Source organism: Camelus bactrianus, chromosome 13 (assembly GCF_048773025.1).
Source record: "Camelus bactrianus isolate YW-2024 breed Bactrian camel chromosome 13, ASM4877302v1, whole genome shotgun sequence".
In the NCBI taxonomy this organism is placed as follows: domain Eukaryota; kingdom Metazoa; phylum Chordata; class Mammalia; order Artiodactyla; family Camelidae; genus Camelus; species Camelus bactrianus.
Window position 1 is genome coordinate 66,293,941 of NC_133551.1, and position 17,995 is coordinate 66,311,935.

General features: G+C 40.4%; 1 protein-coding gene across 1 annotated transcript in view; it reads right to left on the reverse strand.

The window, feature by feature from the left end:
- Positions 1 to 1,365: 1,365 nt before the first annotated feature.
- Positions 1,366 to 17,995, reverse strand: part of MICOS10 (mitochondrial contact site and cristae organizing system subunit 10) — a 28,688-nt gene continuing 12,058 nt past the window's right edge. The window contains exons 2-4 of the mRNA XM_010957446.3: positions 5,009 to 5,056; positions 3,909 to 4,018; positions 1,366 to 1,623 (exon numbers count right to left, since the gene is read on the reverse strand). Coding sequence (XP_010955748.1) covers positions 1,609 to 1,623; positions 3,909 to 4,018; positions 5,009 to 5,056 — 173 coding nt within the window. The 3' untranslated portion in view covers positions 1,366 to 1,608. The remainder of the gene's footprint in view (positions 1,624 to 3,908; positions 4,019 to 5,008; positions 5,057 to 17,995) is intronic.

The window sequence follows — 17,995 nt, forward strand, 5'->3', positions numbered from 1 at the left end:
GTGGCTGGCAAAGCATGGCCATGACTTATAGTCCTGGGCTCAGGCCCATCTTTGGGCTTTAACTGATCCAAAGAGACAAAAAAAAGCCAAGAGAGCAGAGGCACCTGGACAGTCAGTAGAGCTACTGCAGCCTGTTCTGGTCCAGAGTTTAGCACACCTTTTCTGGAAAGGGGAGTGGAATGGAGAATGACGCAGGGAAAATGAGGTGTTTCTACCCTGAATCTACCCATTGGAACACTTGCAAGAACTGTCTGTTCAGTGTTCCAGAATCAGGGTCGGGTGCCCAGCCCCTCCCTCTGCACCGCTCCCGCGCCCCTGCGTGCGCCGCCCCTGTGTGCGTGCACTGACCTGCTTGCAGTTAGTTCCCCAACAGTAAAACGCACGTCATGATTCTGAACCTTCACAAAAGCTGCCTTCCTTCTCTTCCTCGTCTGTCTGGAATGTTCAATCAACTTCAAGTCTCAGTCCACGTTACTTACCCCTCTGCCAGGCCACCCTAAGGAGACTAAGCTGCTCCTTCTTGTTTTCACTGCACTTTGTCTACACCCCTCCTGCATGTCTGTCTTTCCATCAGACACTAAGCTCCTTGAAGGGGCCTGATGCTGTAAACAGTTACAGGATAAAGGGACAATGGAGTCAAGTTCTGCCCATCTTAATTTTATTATAAAGAGAGAGAAGTAAGTTACGAAAGGCTGAACTCCGGGGTTCTGCACATTTTAAGAAATTGCCACAATATTATTTTTTGTCTAGCCTCCCTGGTTCAAGCAAAACCAAAGGAATAAACATAGAGGGGCATGAGCAGTGCCCCTCTGGTCCTCAGACTTCAGCTGCTACATGAAGGTGGAATCAACCCCAAATAGGGCCTTCTGGCCAGTCGTGTAACCATGAGCTCTTCCCAGTCCCTGGGACAAAGCCCCCTGTGCCAAAGCCTGGACGGTGTCAAGCTCCATGAAGAGGGAAACTGCGACCCTAATGGAGTAAGCCACCAACAGAGCAAGGTTCCATACCTGCCAAGACAGCCAGCGACCTGACCTCAGCGCGGCAGGCAGAGCTGAGACCTGCCCTACCGGGCCCAACAGTGAGAATAACATGCAGATTTTAAAGAGTTGCTAGAGCAAAGCAAGGATCCTCGAGACATTTGTCATCCTCACCAGACAATGCCGCAGCACTCTCCAAGCTCCGATTTATGAGGTGGAGGTAGTTCTGAAAACTACACATTAAGGGCTGAGTGGGGAGGGATGCACAAGGGCTGTGGTTCCAGGAAGGCTCTCAAGAGAGGCTGGGACCAGGCAGTTACAGCTGCTGGCAATTCAAGTTTAATTTTCCTCATGCTCAGAGACCAAAGACAAAGAAACGCAGGCGATGCACTGGGCAGCCTATTTTTGTTTAATTTATTTCTTTTAAGACCACCTCCTTGCAATTTCCAGAGAGAATATACAAAACAAGAAACAAACTTGGTTTCAAATACATAAACAGTGTGCTGGAGTTTAAAGCATTACTGATAACATTGTTACAGAAGAATGTCAGCTTACTCCAGGGCACTTCAGTATTCCTGAGGAATAAACATGATTTCTCTTTCCCTCCCACGAGGATGTTCTCAGGTGGAAGTCACGGCTCCTGCTCCTGTAGAGTAAGACACTCAGGTTAGAACTGTGTGGACAGCACTTGGACAACCCTCTCTAACTTGCTGCTGCAGGTCAGAGCCAAGCAACCGACAGGCCCCAAACCTTACCACCCTGTTTGCTTTAAATCTGTCTCAGGAGAGGACGGTATCCATCCCACCCAGGTTCTTAAAAGTGGCTTCCCAATCTTTGCGGGGGGGAAAATGGAAAATGAGCAGAACAGGGCTAAACAGTCAGTGCCTAGATAACTGTATTCTTAAAACGCATCAAAAGGATGGATCCCAGGTGAGCAGAAAGAGCAAGGCCTGGACTCAGCCTCCCGATGACGGGAACTTTGGCAAGTTGCTTAACCTCAGTAAAATTCGGTTTTCTCATCTGCTGAATGAAAGTAATAAAACCTCTCTACAAATCTACTGGGAGAGAGGTCTAGAGAAAGAATATAAAGATAAAGCACCTAGGATGGTCCACAGGGCATAGCAGGCACTCAGCAAGCAATTACCATAATATGACTACATCGAAAAAGCCCCGAGTTGGGATTTTGTTCCCCTTTTCAGAGAATGGAGGATGACAACACCGAGGCACAGACTCAAGTTCAGATAAAGTTACAAGGCCATTTTGGAGCAGTACACACAAGGCTGTAAAAAATGTAACAATATTTTCCACAGTAACTCCCAGCCATTAAATATATACGCACAGAATCACCCCTGAGCCATTATCCATGACAACTCAGTTTGGAACAATGAAAACATTTTAAACAATTAAAAGACCTGAAGCTCCTCTCCCAGTTCCTTTCTGTTCTCCAAATTCAGCTGTGGCGCCAAGAGAGCGAAGGCTGAGGAGCAGTGGAAACTGCCTGTCGTCAGCTCCAGTGCCGCGCAGCTGCGCCTCTGCCCGCGCCGTCCCTCTGATGAGCTCACCCCGGCTTTGGCGCAGGGGTGGTTCATTACCGTGCAGGAGCGGGGCAAGTGCCTGCAGGGAGGCCTGCCAGGCTCTCCCGCTGGTCAACTCCCCTGCCCCAGTCCTCTCCCCAGGCATGCACAGGCTGGTCAGCAGGCAGCTGACAGTCTAGATCCAGTCTAGATCTAAGGTAGAGGCTATCAGGCTGGGGGGGGATATTGTCATTTAAGATTTGGTGACCCTTGTGGCTACAGCTTTTGACCAGAATTGGGACGCTCATTTGTACCCATTTTCTGCTCTACTTGTTATTATGGTAGAACAACGGACGAGTCAATCACCCTTTCTCAACTGGCCTCCACTATAATAACCACCATTTCTATTCATATAGCACCTCACAGCTTAAAAACATTTGCACATTTAATCCTCACAACAACCCCGGAGGTAGAAATTACTACCCTTTTTTATAGATAGAATCTCAGAAGTGAAAACCTCAAGATCAGATAGAAAGCAAGTGATGAACCAGGACTCACATCTGGGTGTCCTGGCTCCGGTGCTCTTTCCACAGGCCCCCTGCCGCTGCCCAGATAACAGTGATTCCAGCTCAAGGGTAACTTAGAAAGTGGATGATTCTGCACTTCCAGGTAATGTGAAGTCCTTCATGAAGGCTGTGTTGCTGTGAAGGTTATGCCTTAGTAATAAAGAGCCTGAGGCCACTAGCATGTCTAGTAAGATACATTCTTTACTTCATTCATTTATTTTACATTTATTTGAGTGCCTACTTTGTTCCAGGCCTTAGGGATACAAAAATAAATACCACCTCTGTCCAAAGGCTGCTACACACAAAACCTTCAGGAAATGAGCTACCTCCTTCCTCTTGAGGCATGTATTACAGTTTTTCATCTAGTCTGCATTGTTAAAAATCCATCTGTAGACAAGGAGTTCAGAAGAAACATGTGGGACTTAGTCAAGGACAGGCCCTCTTCAGCAGAAAGCAGGATAATGGTTGAATCTCAGTCTTTAGGTTGAGCTCGAGTGTGCGTGAGATGTTTACAGGGCACTCTGAGACCTCAGACAAAAGTGCTACCTACAGATATTCAGATATTTAACACAAAGCTACTTTATCACAATGACAAACTCCAAGACAGGCTCGTCAATTCCCACGAGCTAACACGAGTGTGTATCCGAACGCACACAGGCATTTCGAAGTGCAGGGCACCAAAGCAGCGTCGACATCACTAAAGGTTGAAAGACCACTTAGGGTCTCAGTAGTGCCACAATGACACAACAGTTTATTTATTTATGAATTATGTGTACTCGAAAGAATTCTTCAGGGACTCAGGAGAAAACATTTTCTTCTGAAAGAAAAAGAAATATCAATTCTGTACATACTTTGACATATTTTCCATGTAGAAGATACGGAGCCTGGAAATCATGCTGACAGTTGGAGTAGGCCATTCCCAATCCCATTCCAGAACCAAAGGCTAACGGCCACGTTTTTCCTAGTGAGCAGAAAAAGGAAAGTCCCAACAGGGAGCATTAAGGGAAAATAAAGCTTTCTGTCAGCTTCAGTACATTCAACGTGCATCATACTGATGGCTCTAGCACGCCATTCATTTCTGTCAGCGTTTCATCAACGGCCAGGAAAAGGGAGAGAGGCATCTATTAGGTTCTGAGGCCACTAGGTTTGCTGGACTAATAAGCGGTACAATGATGAAAACAGCAGACACAGTTGAACCTTTTAATTTACCTATATCAGTTTAATCATTTGCTCATTTTAACTGATTTCTTAACCTTATCAGAAATAATGCCACCTTCGGTAAGGTGTTTGAATTTTTAAAATATGAATTTCATCAATATTTACATATTTTGATTCTAGTAAGTCCTGAGGTTTACTTAAGCCAATACCATAAAAATGATTATTTCATACCAGCACTATGTGTTAATTATGATTCTCTAGTCATGTGTTCCCCACCAGTTTTTCATGGAAAGAGGTCAAAGTGACCCCTCTGGCTTCTATTTAACATCCAAACTGCAGAAGTTCTTCCACAAAATGAAAGGGACAGTGCCTGCCCTTTGCTTAGGAGAATTTTTGGCCAGAAAGCATGTGTATTTCTGCTCTACTTCTTTTTATTACTAGCAGGACTCTCATTTTCAAGTTCCTTTAGAAAAAATTATAATTAATTAGAAATATTTGAGCATGTAGGTCTGGCCAAATGACTCACTAGCAGAAAGTACAGGCTTTTAAAATGATATCATATTTAAGATATCAGGCACCCGGACTCAATGCCCAGGGGGCATTCTGGAGATGTCCAACCCATTCTGACCTCTTTTGAGTCCACATTTTTTGTCTACTCCTTTCACAGTGGCCTACCTAAACCCATAAATGGATGGATTGGCAGCCAGGTAGCCATGCCCTCCAGAAGTGTCCCTGCTATGTGTGTGTATACACTAGGACATTATGTTGAAAAGGAAGTAAGAGTCACACTTACTTTTAAAGAAGGTAAGTGAGAAGACAAGTCCTAATCCAAAACCAGTACCTACAAAGAAGGAGGAAAAACATGTTAAATATCTTAATAACTTGACAAAAATTAAATAAACATCTATAGAACAGATTTTTTTTTCATAATTTAGTACAGAGATATGATTTTCTCATTTCTAACCTTCCTTCTTGTCGTCAGAGGATTTACAGATGTCTTTGGCCTCCCTGCCCCGATAGGGGATAAGAACTTTATTCCCCATTCTGTCTAGACAAGTCTTGGGGGCTGGGGAACACACCCAGAGACAGTTCTTGAGTAGACACTCTCTGCACTGCTTGTGATCCGCCCCCGGCACTGGGGCTCTCCTACCCATCCTCCGTAGGGGTGCCACAGCCAGGACATCAGGGCAACAGCTCCCCTTGTCACTTCAGCACTTTGAATGATGGCTACTTTTAGAGGAAGATGGAAAGGAGTGATCTAGAACAATTCCCAAAGGTTGTCATAAGTAAGTCAGAGTGCCCAGACAGAGGGGAAGCACTTCCTCAAATGTGGAGATTAAATCCCTCCCCTCATTTCATTCACAGGGCATTTTAAAACACTCTCTTTCAAAATAAAAGAATGAATGCGAGCCTGTTTTAATGATTTGGTAGAAAAAAATTTTAAATACCTAATTTTAAATCAAACTTCACAAGAATCTAAGCTTGGGGTTAAAATAAAAAGGCTAAGTCCTCATTTTGAACAGTATTTCTCAAAACCTTGGTCATTCTTTTGCTATGGTCACAATTTTTGCTAATCTACACATCATCTGCACAATTATTTACTTATTTTCTTTAAAAAAAATGTATGTATTTAATTATATAAATTCAACCTCAACCTAAATAATAACATTGGTAAAATCACAAATTTGAGTGCTAACTATTGTTCATAAAGTGTGTTAAAGTGAATGTAAAGCCATTAAAATAAAAATATTTACCTGTGGGGCCAATTTAGGAAAAAAATTATGTCACACATTGTGGAGATGTATGTCCCAAACTTCAAGATAAACTTATTTTTCCATTATCAAAAAAGTAAGTTATACATGCCAAGAAAGAGAGCCTAAATCTGATTTTTCTTTTCTACTAGACTTGACAGATAATTGTTTTCAGACTTTTCAGAGTATTCTGATGCTCTTCACTAAGTGTCTGTTCCATTGTCCAACAGAGCCCCCGACCAATCTCTTTACAACTAAGTACCACATAAAAGTCCCAATTCTCACTTGCCTTAATGGTTTTCAAATATGTGCTCTTGAAATTCCAAAAGCTTCTTCTCTGCCTAACCATGAATTTAGTTCTCCAAACACAGAGAACTTCGTCTTGAGCAAGCAAGCTAATCCACACCTTTTTGGATTCACCTATGCAACAAACAGCTGATGCTGGCCTGAAGAAAAGTATTTTTGCTATCACCCAGAATGATTTCTGATAATCCTCTCTTACACTTTATATGTGGCCATGATGTGTGTTCTTTCCTATGACTGTATCTTACACAAATATGAATTTTAATTAAAAATCATTATTTTGTCCTGTCCAATAGACCCTGCATTAGGTACTGGGTGCCCAATTTTAAAATGTAATTACTCATGTCATCCCAATTTCCATGCAATTTAATAAAATGATGGAACACTAGTCAGTTTACAGACGGCATTAGTTAACCTATTCAAGGCTGACATGAGAAGTAAAACGAATGAACATCAGTATTTCCCACGAGTACCCAACACTCTCTCCCTACTCCACCAAAAAAATTATCTGTTAAACCAAACAACACCCTGATATGGTATTCCCCATTTTCTAACTGCAGAAAATAACTTGTTCAAGGGTATCTGTTTATTTAGTGGGAAAGCAGTGAACTGGGCCCAAGTCTGCCAAAATCCAAAGCTACTCTACCCACTATGTCCTGACATTGGATTCCATGATAATCTCACCCCTAAACAATCACCACCTCCCCCAGGGGAAATTGGGAGTGTCAAGATTTCTACTGCCAGTGAAGTAAGATACAGCCAAAAACCAAACTGTGCAGCAGCCCAGAACACTAGGCAACCAGGGTAGTAACAAGTCCACACAAGGCCACAAGGACTTGTTCAGATCCATTCCTGGACTAATCCTACAGCACACGTCACAGACACAAGTCTACCTGGTAGGCGGGACTCGAGAACTGCAGAGAAATGGCACCTATCGCGATTGGTACCCCTTGGCAAGAATCTCCCGTCGCTTGGTTTATAAAATGGTACAAGGTTCAATTTCAAAGCAACTTGCCTCACCCCCGTGCAGCTGGAAGATGAGTAAGACAGTAAATTGGTACTAGAAAATGAGGTAAAGAATTTGGACTGGCTTACAGATTTCAAACCAGGCAATGGGATGGGGAGGTAGGCCAGTAAAAACATAATGGCTTACAATCAGAGCTTTTGGTCTTCTCCATCTGGAAGGCAATTTTTTGGCAAACAAATCAAAAGCCTAAAAGGAAAATATTTCAGCATTTTTCTTGTTCCTCTGACTCCATGCCTGTCTCTCCTATTTTCCCCCAAGGAAAAAAAAGCTCTCTGAAACTCAACTTTTCCTAATAGAAGACCAAGAATGATGCTAAGCCCACTGCTACCAGTATCACTCAGCCACAGAGATGAGAAATGCTTCAACATTAATCAGTGTAGAGTAGACACTCTTTAATCTCTAGACTTCATTTCAGTTCAGGTATATGCCCAACCACCCAGTTTTACTCCTAGTAAAGGCATTTATCTGCAAGTATAAATGTGAGATTAAAATCACAGTTCAGACTAGCCCAAAGACGGAGTGTGCTCTATGGTCATAGTTAAACTGGGCTGCTACATTCTCAATTCTTACAAGTGATTTTTTCCCCTCCGTTTCTATATTTTTAAGACACAAAATAACAAGTCTGTTCTCCTCAGAAAAAATAATATGGAAAATGACTTTTAAATGCCAATGTTTTACTTCAAGTTAACTATCTCAGTTATTGAAGAGATAAACAATGGTAGAACTGCTGATGAGTTTTACAGGTTCAAGTTCTTACATGCTCAGTTTTCTTTTAAAAGGCAACATGTTGCTTCAAAGAAAGTCCCACCTGATCAGGGGACACCAACTCTGCAGCTGTTTCCACTAAAGACTGGCACCTCTAGGCCAGGTTTAAACTTCATAACAATAAAACTTGAAAGGTTTGTCTTACAATAAAAACAAACTAACATGGAAAAGAAAAGAGTTCTCTGCCTTTGGCCACTTTTTTTGTTGTTGTTGTTGAATGACAAGTTTTCTTAGAGGAAAAAAGCCAAAGGAAAAAGTACAAAGCATTTTTCACCTTCCCTGGAAGCAAATATTTAACCATGAATAAAATTTATATAACTCTGCCTCCCCCTTTAAGCCTGTTCTTTTGGCCCATGCTGTCTGGAATGACAAATAACCCTAAAGTAAAGAAATTCCTGACTACAGGTACACATCTTCCTCATGACAAAGTCCAGTTATGGGGGGAGGAAGGGGGAGCAAGGAAAAAAAAAAACCACAACAGAGAAGCCTTATGGAATCGACATTAGGCAAGGAGCCCATGCTCTGAAACCATTTCTTTTAGAGAGGAAAAAGAATTGGCACAAATTCTTTCAAAAAGAAATTACTCTAATCAATTTAACGCTGCACTTTAATGCATGCTTAGTGCCCAAAAGCACACCATAAAACTGGCTAGTAGATAAAACACATTTTTAGAAAGAAGTAATTCCTTAACAGTTCATCTGATACCATTTTAGTAACAAAAACAACAGTGAACTCACTCCACTACATAACTACATAAAAAATATCGCCTTATCATATGCCCAAATGGATTTTATAACAAATTTAAAAGAATAACAACCAACAGCAGTATACCAGTATACACCTTTATCTATATACATAATCTGATTGCAGTCCTGGGGTAGAAATGTACTTTGGATGTTAGTCCCTAAACAGAACAAGTTGGAGCAACACATGTTCCTATGGAATCAACTTTGTAGAAGTTGCAATTCCCAAGAGACTTTCAACTAAGGAGGAACAACTCATTGTTGGGAGAGGCATTAAAGAAATCCTCATTAAGTCACTTAGAAAACATTTCTATGAAAGATCGATCATAGGGGAAAAAAGATCACAGACCCATTTTACTTATCAATAATTGATTATGTAATTGAGATCTCATTTCAGCTTATAGTTAACATTTTAAACAAAGCTCTTAAATACATTAACTCCAATGTATAGTTATCAATGCTACATTTTGATCTGCATCTAAAAATTAATTAAAATTGCAAAGCAACTCCATTTTAATTTGCTTATAATAACATATCAAGGTGTATGAATAAAAACTTAAGTACCATATTCAACTGACAGTTAATGAATATGAGAAAATACAGGAATTATAAGTTTTTAAGATCCTAAAAGCCGTGTGCCAAACAACTTTATTCTTAAATGTCTAAAAGAAAAGATATAGCTTCCAAAACATTAGAGATTTACTCTCCAGCCCAGTGGAATGGCAAGAGCATGGACGGACATGTTAAGCGAGGGAGCCCAGCTGAGGCCAGCGCTCGACCCCATGCCAGCCAGCTCTCTGACCTCAGTCAGTTCTCTGGCCCACCTCAACATGCTCATCAGTAGAGTGAAAACAATCTTCTAGGGTTGCTGTATTAGGAAAATGTAAGGTATCTAGCAGTGTCTGACACAGACTTCAATAAATGGTAGTAAGTTCTGCTACATCTCTAACAAAACTCAAAAGAAGTCAGAAGTGTAATGTAATAGCTAATCCTCTATTAACATACATCTCCCTAGCTTGCTTAGGATCACAATGTGGGTAAACCACGGCTGAAAATCAGAATCTTTTTTCTCTACTTTTTGCATAGTTGACTATATTTCACTGGCATTAGGAATTGTTTATAGGAATACATCAGGTTTTGATATATATTTTTTTAAATAGTGGATTCTTTCAGTCTCATTGCTGAAACTAGAACATTCTGCTTTAAAACATAATAAAGATTTTCCTAGAACTGCCTTGTGTTTAATAAAGCTACATTTATGCTTTGAACATGGATTAGTATCAGACTGACCGATTTATAATGGGCATGCTTTCCTGTTCAATCATGCTTCTATCAACACTATTACAATCATCAAATACATTTGTTATGACAGAACAAACAAGAATGTGCTTTTATAGAAAAGTACCCTTGGGACTTAGTTTAGTGAGAATTACATTTCCAAGAAACATTCCTGATTTATGAAAGATGCTCAGGGCCCAAATTATGAGGGCAAAAAATAGTTTAAAGTCAGCTCCAAACTGTGTTACTTAATCCTCCGAGGCAAAGACGGAATTGTCCCAGGTGTCCATGCGTAAATGCCAAGTCATGCAAATTAACCAAGAAAGTGTGCCAGACCAACGACCCAGAGATGGTAAATTTGGTCTGTGTTAATCAGCTTCTCAAAAGTCAACATTGCTGCAGGGGATGCAGGAAATAGACTAAGAAGGTGGCTATTTTACAAGACCTTAGCCTTCCTGCACCTATCAGACTAGACAGGCTGAAACATCTGTAGGAATTTCTTGGGTGGACATCAATTACCTGGATTCTGATCAGAACAAGTAAACCAGTCAGCAGGAAAGAGCAAAGATAGGGAAAGTAAATGTGGACGTCATTACTGGTATGCTCTGCTTCAAGAAAAGCCAAACTCATAAAAAGGGTCCTTTTAAATGAGTACATACAGCACATGATCCAGCTTTCAGAATTTTGACAGCCATACAACTTCCCAAGAATGCACAAAAGAAACACCGCTAGACACATTTTACTAAAATACAGTTAATGTAGGAAAATGAGAAGCTCTGAAGACTATTATTAAAAAGACACTGAAAATGCAGAATTACTAAGTTTCAATAAACACAATAAAAGATGCAATGCATTACATTTATTTGGAGGGAGGTACTTTGGCAGTACTAACATTTATGGTGGCAGGTACTGCATTAACACTTCTATGTATTATTTCATTTGATCCACAGAACCACCTTATCAGGTGTACTATGATCCTGTCTTACAGAAAAAGAAACAAGGTAAAGGGATTAAGTGACTCACCCAAGTACACACAACTAAAAAGTGGAATTCAAACCCAGACTGTCTGACTCCAAAGTCATGGCTCTTTCCCCTCTGCAGAGAAAAACCTCAGGCAGAGGTCAGGAGAGCAGCAGAGAGACTAGTCTATTGTTACATATGACAACAGAGCATTCTTCTGGATTCTCTGGATTGTAGTACTACGCACTACGCACGGGTAATTTATGACTATGTTACTGTCTAGTCCCCAAGTTAACAACAGAAAGCACAGATGTTTGACTTACCAAGAGTGGTAACAAAACCCTGAAATTATTTAAAATCAACAAGAAACAGTCAACAAAGCAAGCTGAGAAATACTTTCCTCTGTGCACTGACTGGAGATAAAATAAATCCAAACTGCTCAAAAGGGTGTTCTCCAGCAAGTCCCTTCTCTCCCAATACCTGCAGTACCTCTAGACCCTCCTCATCAGTATCAGTAACTGGACTCTCATCCTTGTGAAAGTAAATATAAGAATCAGGGATTCATTATATCCTATGTATGCATCATTACAGCTATGGTGCTGTTGCCTATTCCTGACACAAATGAAAAATCAATGGACAAACAAGAACCAATAATTTATTTTCCTTACACATTTACTTGATTTATACTTACTGGCATGTATTAAGTAGAAGGCATTAGGGATAAATGTCTTCATTCTTGGAGCACATCATTCAAGTGTATAGTGTTTATTCTTCAAAAAGTGAGAAGTATTACACAGTGGTTATACTTCAGTTGTAAGGTTATTTGGACTTGCGGTTAAGACAGGTTAAATATGATTGAGAGTAGTGGCTAGGTTACTTACCAGCTGTGTGTGTCAGTCCCTGGACAAATTATGTACCTTTTCAAGGTGCCAGGTTCTTCATATGGAAATAAGAATACTAATAGCGCCTGTCCTTGACTGGGAAGTAACACCAATGAAACAGCATTTTGTAAAAAACTTGGAAGAACAGTGCATTGCACACAGTAATTTTAATTGTCTTCTCCCACAAAAAGTATTTCAAGAACAAATGTTTACTGAGTGCTGAAGGGCATGAGTACTGGGTTCAACTAGGGTCAGAAATAAATAAGACACAATCTCTTCCCCAGTGAGCTTGGGATCAAGAAGGAATAACAAGGCAGGTATCCAGAAAACTGAACAAAAGCAGATCCTCGGTGGCAGGAGGGACAGTGTTTTGCTGGTTGAGAGGAAGGTGGGAACTCATTTAGCCGAGGTTTCTTTCTGTTTTTGTTTAATCTTTAAGAAAGAGGTAGCATTTGAGTTGTCTTAATGGGTAGACTTAACAGCTAGAGTTTGGGGGGGATAGGAACACACTCCGCCCAGCAGCCACAGACAAGCAAGGTTTGTGCAAGGAAACTGGGAGGGGCAGTGGCGGGGAGCAATCTAGCTGAAGCACGAGGCCTGTCCTGGAGAGCAGGAGATAAGGCTACAAAGGGACAGGGGCTGTTTGGAAGGTACCAGGAGCTGGGCCAAGGAGTCTGCTCAGCACTTAACTCAGTAGGCAGGAGGCTTCCCTGAAGAGTTTTTTAAAAGGCATAACACAACTGAAGCTGTGCTTTGGGAAGATTCATCTGACCAAAGTGTGTAGGATTACTTGGAAAGGAAGAGACATTTTGCTGGCAGAATTTACAGGTCTTAACAACTGATTAAGTGTGTGTATGTGTATCTAGGGTTTTAGGGGGTGCAGTGGGGAAAGCTGTCAAAGAAAATGCTGAGAACTTCTACCTGGATAATTATAAAAACATTGGTGCTATTTAAAAGTCATCAAATAACCTTTTAATATCAAATTCCCTTAGTAAGTCTAAAATATAACTTGATTTATAAAAATGCAGTATTTACAATGTTTTCAGGAACACCACACAATATTAAATAAAGTGAAAAGCATTCACTAACCACTTATGTTTCAGGATTAAATTATTTCATTTAATCGTCACAATAAACTTCTCTTATTAGCCCCATTTTATAGATCAAGAAACTGAGACACAGGTTAAATAACTTGCCTCAGGTCACACATCTGGAACTTGAACCCAAGCAGTCTGACTCCAGGGGCCTGGTCCTTGGTCGCCATGTTACACTGCCACCAGAGTAGCCTCCTCAGATGTACAAAGCTATCATAATCCTTCTGATTTACCAAAGGAAACTAAATACCTAAATTCATCCTAGCCAACAGTATGTGTGGGCATTTCCTTAATTATACAAACTGAGTACGCAGTGTGTGCCAGGCACTATGCTAGGCTCCAGGAACTTTCTGTACTCTATATAAGTTCACTATCTAGTGTTGGAGCCAACTGATAATTAGAAACTCAAAGCACAAGGTACAATGACAGAAGCAGGATGTGCTAGAGGCAGGGTACCCAAAACATTCTAGAGGGTTAGGGAAGGGAGGGGGAGAGAAGGTGACAAGAGAAATGGACAAGGAGCTCCTTCTTGCTAAATTATCAAGTGCGAGGTAGGAAATAAAACAAGACACTCTTTTATGCCAAACTAAGAATCTTGGCCTCTATTATAAGCAATAGGAAAGCAATGACAAGAATTAAGCAGGGAAGCAATATATCAGACGTGTACTTTACCACAGCCCACTCAAAACAATAGGGACAGATTTGAAGAAGGCTCCACCAGTTAAGAGAAAGCCGTTGCAGTAGCTCAGGTGGGAGACTGGACTTCAGACTCTCTCTTTGCCATCTGACTGAAGAATGTGACCTTACTGGTCTCTCCTCAACACCATGCCCCCCCCGCCCCGTATTCCACGTGGAGCAGAAATGAAAGAGAAGGTACTAAAGGTAAGCAGTACAGATTAAAGCATGACTTTGATGGGTTTAGAAACTCCTGAGGAGTGGGAGCAACCACACGTAAAGACGATTCTTAGAGGAGGGATCTTTAGGTAAAGATATACTCCTGGACAGAGATAAACAGAGATGGAAAAGGGGATCAAATACTTTCAAAATATACCAATGGTTTTGCATTTAAGGTATTGTTGGTGCAAATGGTGAATATCTCAGATCACTATGCACAATGACTCGCCTGAATTTCAGGGCCTTCCGTGAGCAAGCAACTTCTCTGCTGTCCAAATCTGGCTCTCATAAGGTGCCTGAGACCATGCAGCTGGGAAACAGAGCCCAGCTGACTTTCTATTATAGCAGTATTCCACAGTCTTCCTTAAAGACATCAGTGTTCTAGAAAGCCCTGCAAATAAACCTCTCCAAACCCCTGGATTTGCATACATCAAGAAATCAAGAATTCAGTTTTCATACACTGAGTGAAGAAAAAGACTTCCAAATACAAGTTATGAGCTCAAATAAAATGAATTTTAAGTTGCAGCTGGCACAAGGGAAAAAAAAAGCTGTGATTTTTCAATGGTCACAGCCCATTTTTTTCTGGGAAAACATAATATTAGTGGCATTTATTTTAATGTCAAGACAACATATGATTAGAACAGTAATATGGTGTATTTTTGCTTCTAATCAGAGTGGGATATTATGAGCTTACATATAGGCTTATGTGCTGAAATGGTTAAAAAAAATTCTTACAACTAATGGACTTCAATTTAGTCATCTGAAATGATGCCAAGAAACTAGCAGCTTTCTTAGGACTACCTTCCTAGTAAAAAGTGAATTATGTTGCTTAAATCATTTGCTTCAGTTAATCATTGAAAATCTATCAAACAGGAATTTTAAGTAGTTTTTATGTTCAGGTTCTGACAAAAACAATCAGAAACATTTGTTCTAACTCATAAACATATATCAAAGTAGGTCTACAAATCCGTCAACAATTATGTCAGTGTTACAATAATTATAAATTATCCCAAGCACTCTAGCGCAGGTTTAGGTTGGATAAAGAAAATTGAAGTAAAAGCACTGGATTTCAATTCCTCCCATACTACACTGTTAACTATTAATCAGATAGCTTTAAAATTCTACCTGAAGATACACAATTGAAGCAATGTAGAGGGTCTCTATAATTTTAAAAAAGCACCTGGGCCCCACTGCAGTCTGCCCTCTCTCCCAGGCATGCCTCGCACTATTTTTCTAATCAGCTCATCATCCATTAATACTGACCCATATTCTCATATCCCGTATTCTTCTCAAATTTTTTCCTAATGTGTACCCCTTATCCTTTATTTCTTATTCCTGTCATGCTGTCTAAAAAAGCATTTCAAATTCACTTTCTCCACTTCTTACTTTTAAAAATGACACCTTAAATTATTAACAGTTATCTTGATTCTAATGGACTTTCACTTTATAAACAATACAGTTCTTTTTTGGTCTCTCTTTTTTTTAACAAGCATGCCAAATGGTCAAAAAAAAAAAAAAGATCTAAAAATTATGAGCTATACTTTCCTTAAAGTCATTCTAATTATTCTGTTAGTTCCTTTTGTTTTCTTCATTTCCCATCTTGTTTGTTGCTGAAAGAGTAAGTGCATACAGATGTATGAAAATATACAACTGTGTTGTGTGAGTGTTATCTCAAAGGGCTGTGGCTGGGGAGTCATACAGTAAGATGTTTGGACAAGTTACATTTGTCACGGGCAGGGTTTCTTGACCTCAACTGTTGGCATTTTGGGCTGGACAATTCTTAGCTGTGGATGCTGTTTGTGCATCGTAGGATGTTTAGCAGCATCCCTGTCTCCTACCCACTAGATGTCAGTGGCAACCCCCCCACCCCGCCGTACAGCAACCATATGTGTCTCTTCAGACATTGCCAAATGTCCCCAGGGGGTGAAGATGAATCACCCGCCTTTAAGAATCATCAGTCTAGGGGCTTACAATTTATAAAATGCTTTCACGTCCACTAGATTCTTATCTTATCCAGGGCCTCATCAAAACCATGCAGGGATTAGCAGCCCAAATTTACAGGAGAGGAAACTGAGGCTCAGAAAGGCCAACACTGTCCCAGACTCACCGGGCTCAAGGCCCACTCTTCTCTCAATGCCCCACACACTGCTTCTCCAGCTAAAGGAGCTTAATACCTCAGGCCTCAGTTTCCTCACCCTTATAGAGAGAGGCTGAACCAAATCAGTGATTTTCACAACTCCATTCCTTTCTTTCAAAGCAGAAAGCCTTTCTTCCAGAGAAATCTGTGAAAACCCAGTACTTTCCAAAGATAAAACTAAGCTGCTACTGGAAAGGTCCAAGGAGCATTCAGGCCCCCTACCTCCTGAACCCCATAATAGTCCCAGAGGGGACCCACAAACTCTAAGGCACTATGGAGCATATTTTGAAAATTGGTGAGAAATGAACTCCCCTGTTTGTTGTAACATATAAGTTACATGATTCTAAACAGCCATCTCCCAGTTAGAAAGGTCTCTAGCTGAAATAGGAAGGAACCACATTCAGCAGAAATATCTTAAACCAAGCTCCAAACTAAGTAACCGGTCAGTGGTAGGGGAATGGAAAGGGTATATGTGGGTGCCAAGTGTCTGGGACCCCAATGGCTGGGTAAATCCAGGAGGAAAGGAATTATAAGCTGGGATCAGAGAGCTGTAAAGCAGCAGTCTTGTGGACAAGACTGTCCAATATTCAGAACAGAAAGAAACAGGTTCCAAACAAATCACCCTACATGAAAACAGATCCTGGGAAACACATCTCAAACTCGTCTGGCATCATTTTTTTAATCTGTTAAATGAGAGGGTTGAAATTAGTGTTAACAGCCTTTGTTTTTCCCCTAAGCAATCAGATCATTTTTCCAAATGTGAAGTCTTACACAGAAAATAGATAAATAAAACAGATCAAAGTGGAGCTGCTCTACTGGGGCCGAGGGAGGGGGCTGGAGGCCTGACTGGAAATCCACTTGCTCAGCCTCCCCTCACTTTCTGCTCTGAACCTACTCCCACCTGGTGGCAACCTCTAGGGTACTTTGGAATACATACAAAAACCACTGGAGCCAATGAATCCCTGGGGTTCCTTCCAGCTCTAATAATCTATCGTTCTCAAAGTCTGCGAATTCATGGAGGTTACTGAACTGGGGCTATCCAATGAAAGAAACAATGGGACCTGATACCCACCAAGAGCAAATCCCATTAACCTGTCAATCAATTAGAAACTTCATTAATAGATATCAATGTAATTTCAAAGTTAGTGAAAAGCTTACAAAGATTTTCACTTTAAATTACTAACCTGTTAAATGACAAAACTAGACTTAATATATTTATTAAAGATTATTCATAATCCTCAACTGTAGGAACCAAATGAACTCAGTAAATACTTTTTTTAACAGAAACTGTTCTGATCTGTTTATTTGCTTACACTGCAAAAACAGCAAAGTTAATGATCCTTCCCACCAAGTATCATTAGCATTCCCAAGAAGTAATTCTGATTAAGTTTACTGTTTATCATTCTACTTATATAAGTGGAATCATTTATCATACATGATGTTCTAAAATTTGCTTTTCTCACTTTATGATTATCAAGGACAAGTTTCTGTGACAGTATATGTCTATTTTAAATTTTTTATGAAATATAACATACAGAAATCTGCATAATTAAGCGATGAATTTTCAGACTAAATATACCCATCTTACCAGCAACCAGAGCAAGAAACAAAAGATAACTAACATCTCCAGAAGCCTGCCTTGTGCTTCCTTAGTCAAAACTATCCAAAAATAACCATATTCTGATTTCTCATAAAAAAGTAGTTTTGCCTATTTTTAAACTTATACAAATGTACAGTACGTACTTTGGCCCAACTGTTGTGAACAACGGTAGCTCATTCATTATCATTGCTATATAGTATTCAATTAAATTAATTTACCACAATTTACTTACCCATCCTGTTAACAGGCATTTGGGTAGTTTCCATGCAGCGTTATTATGAATAGCACTCTATGAACATTCTAGTATAGGTAATCTGGTGACCATACGCAGGCATGTCTGTTGTGTA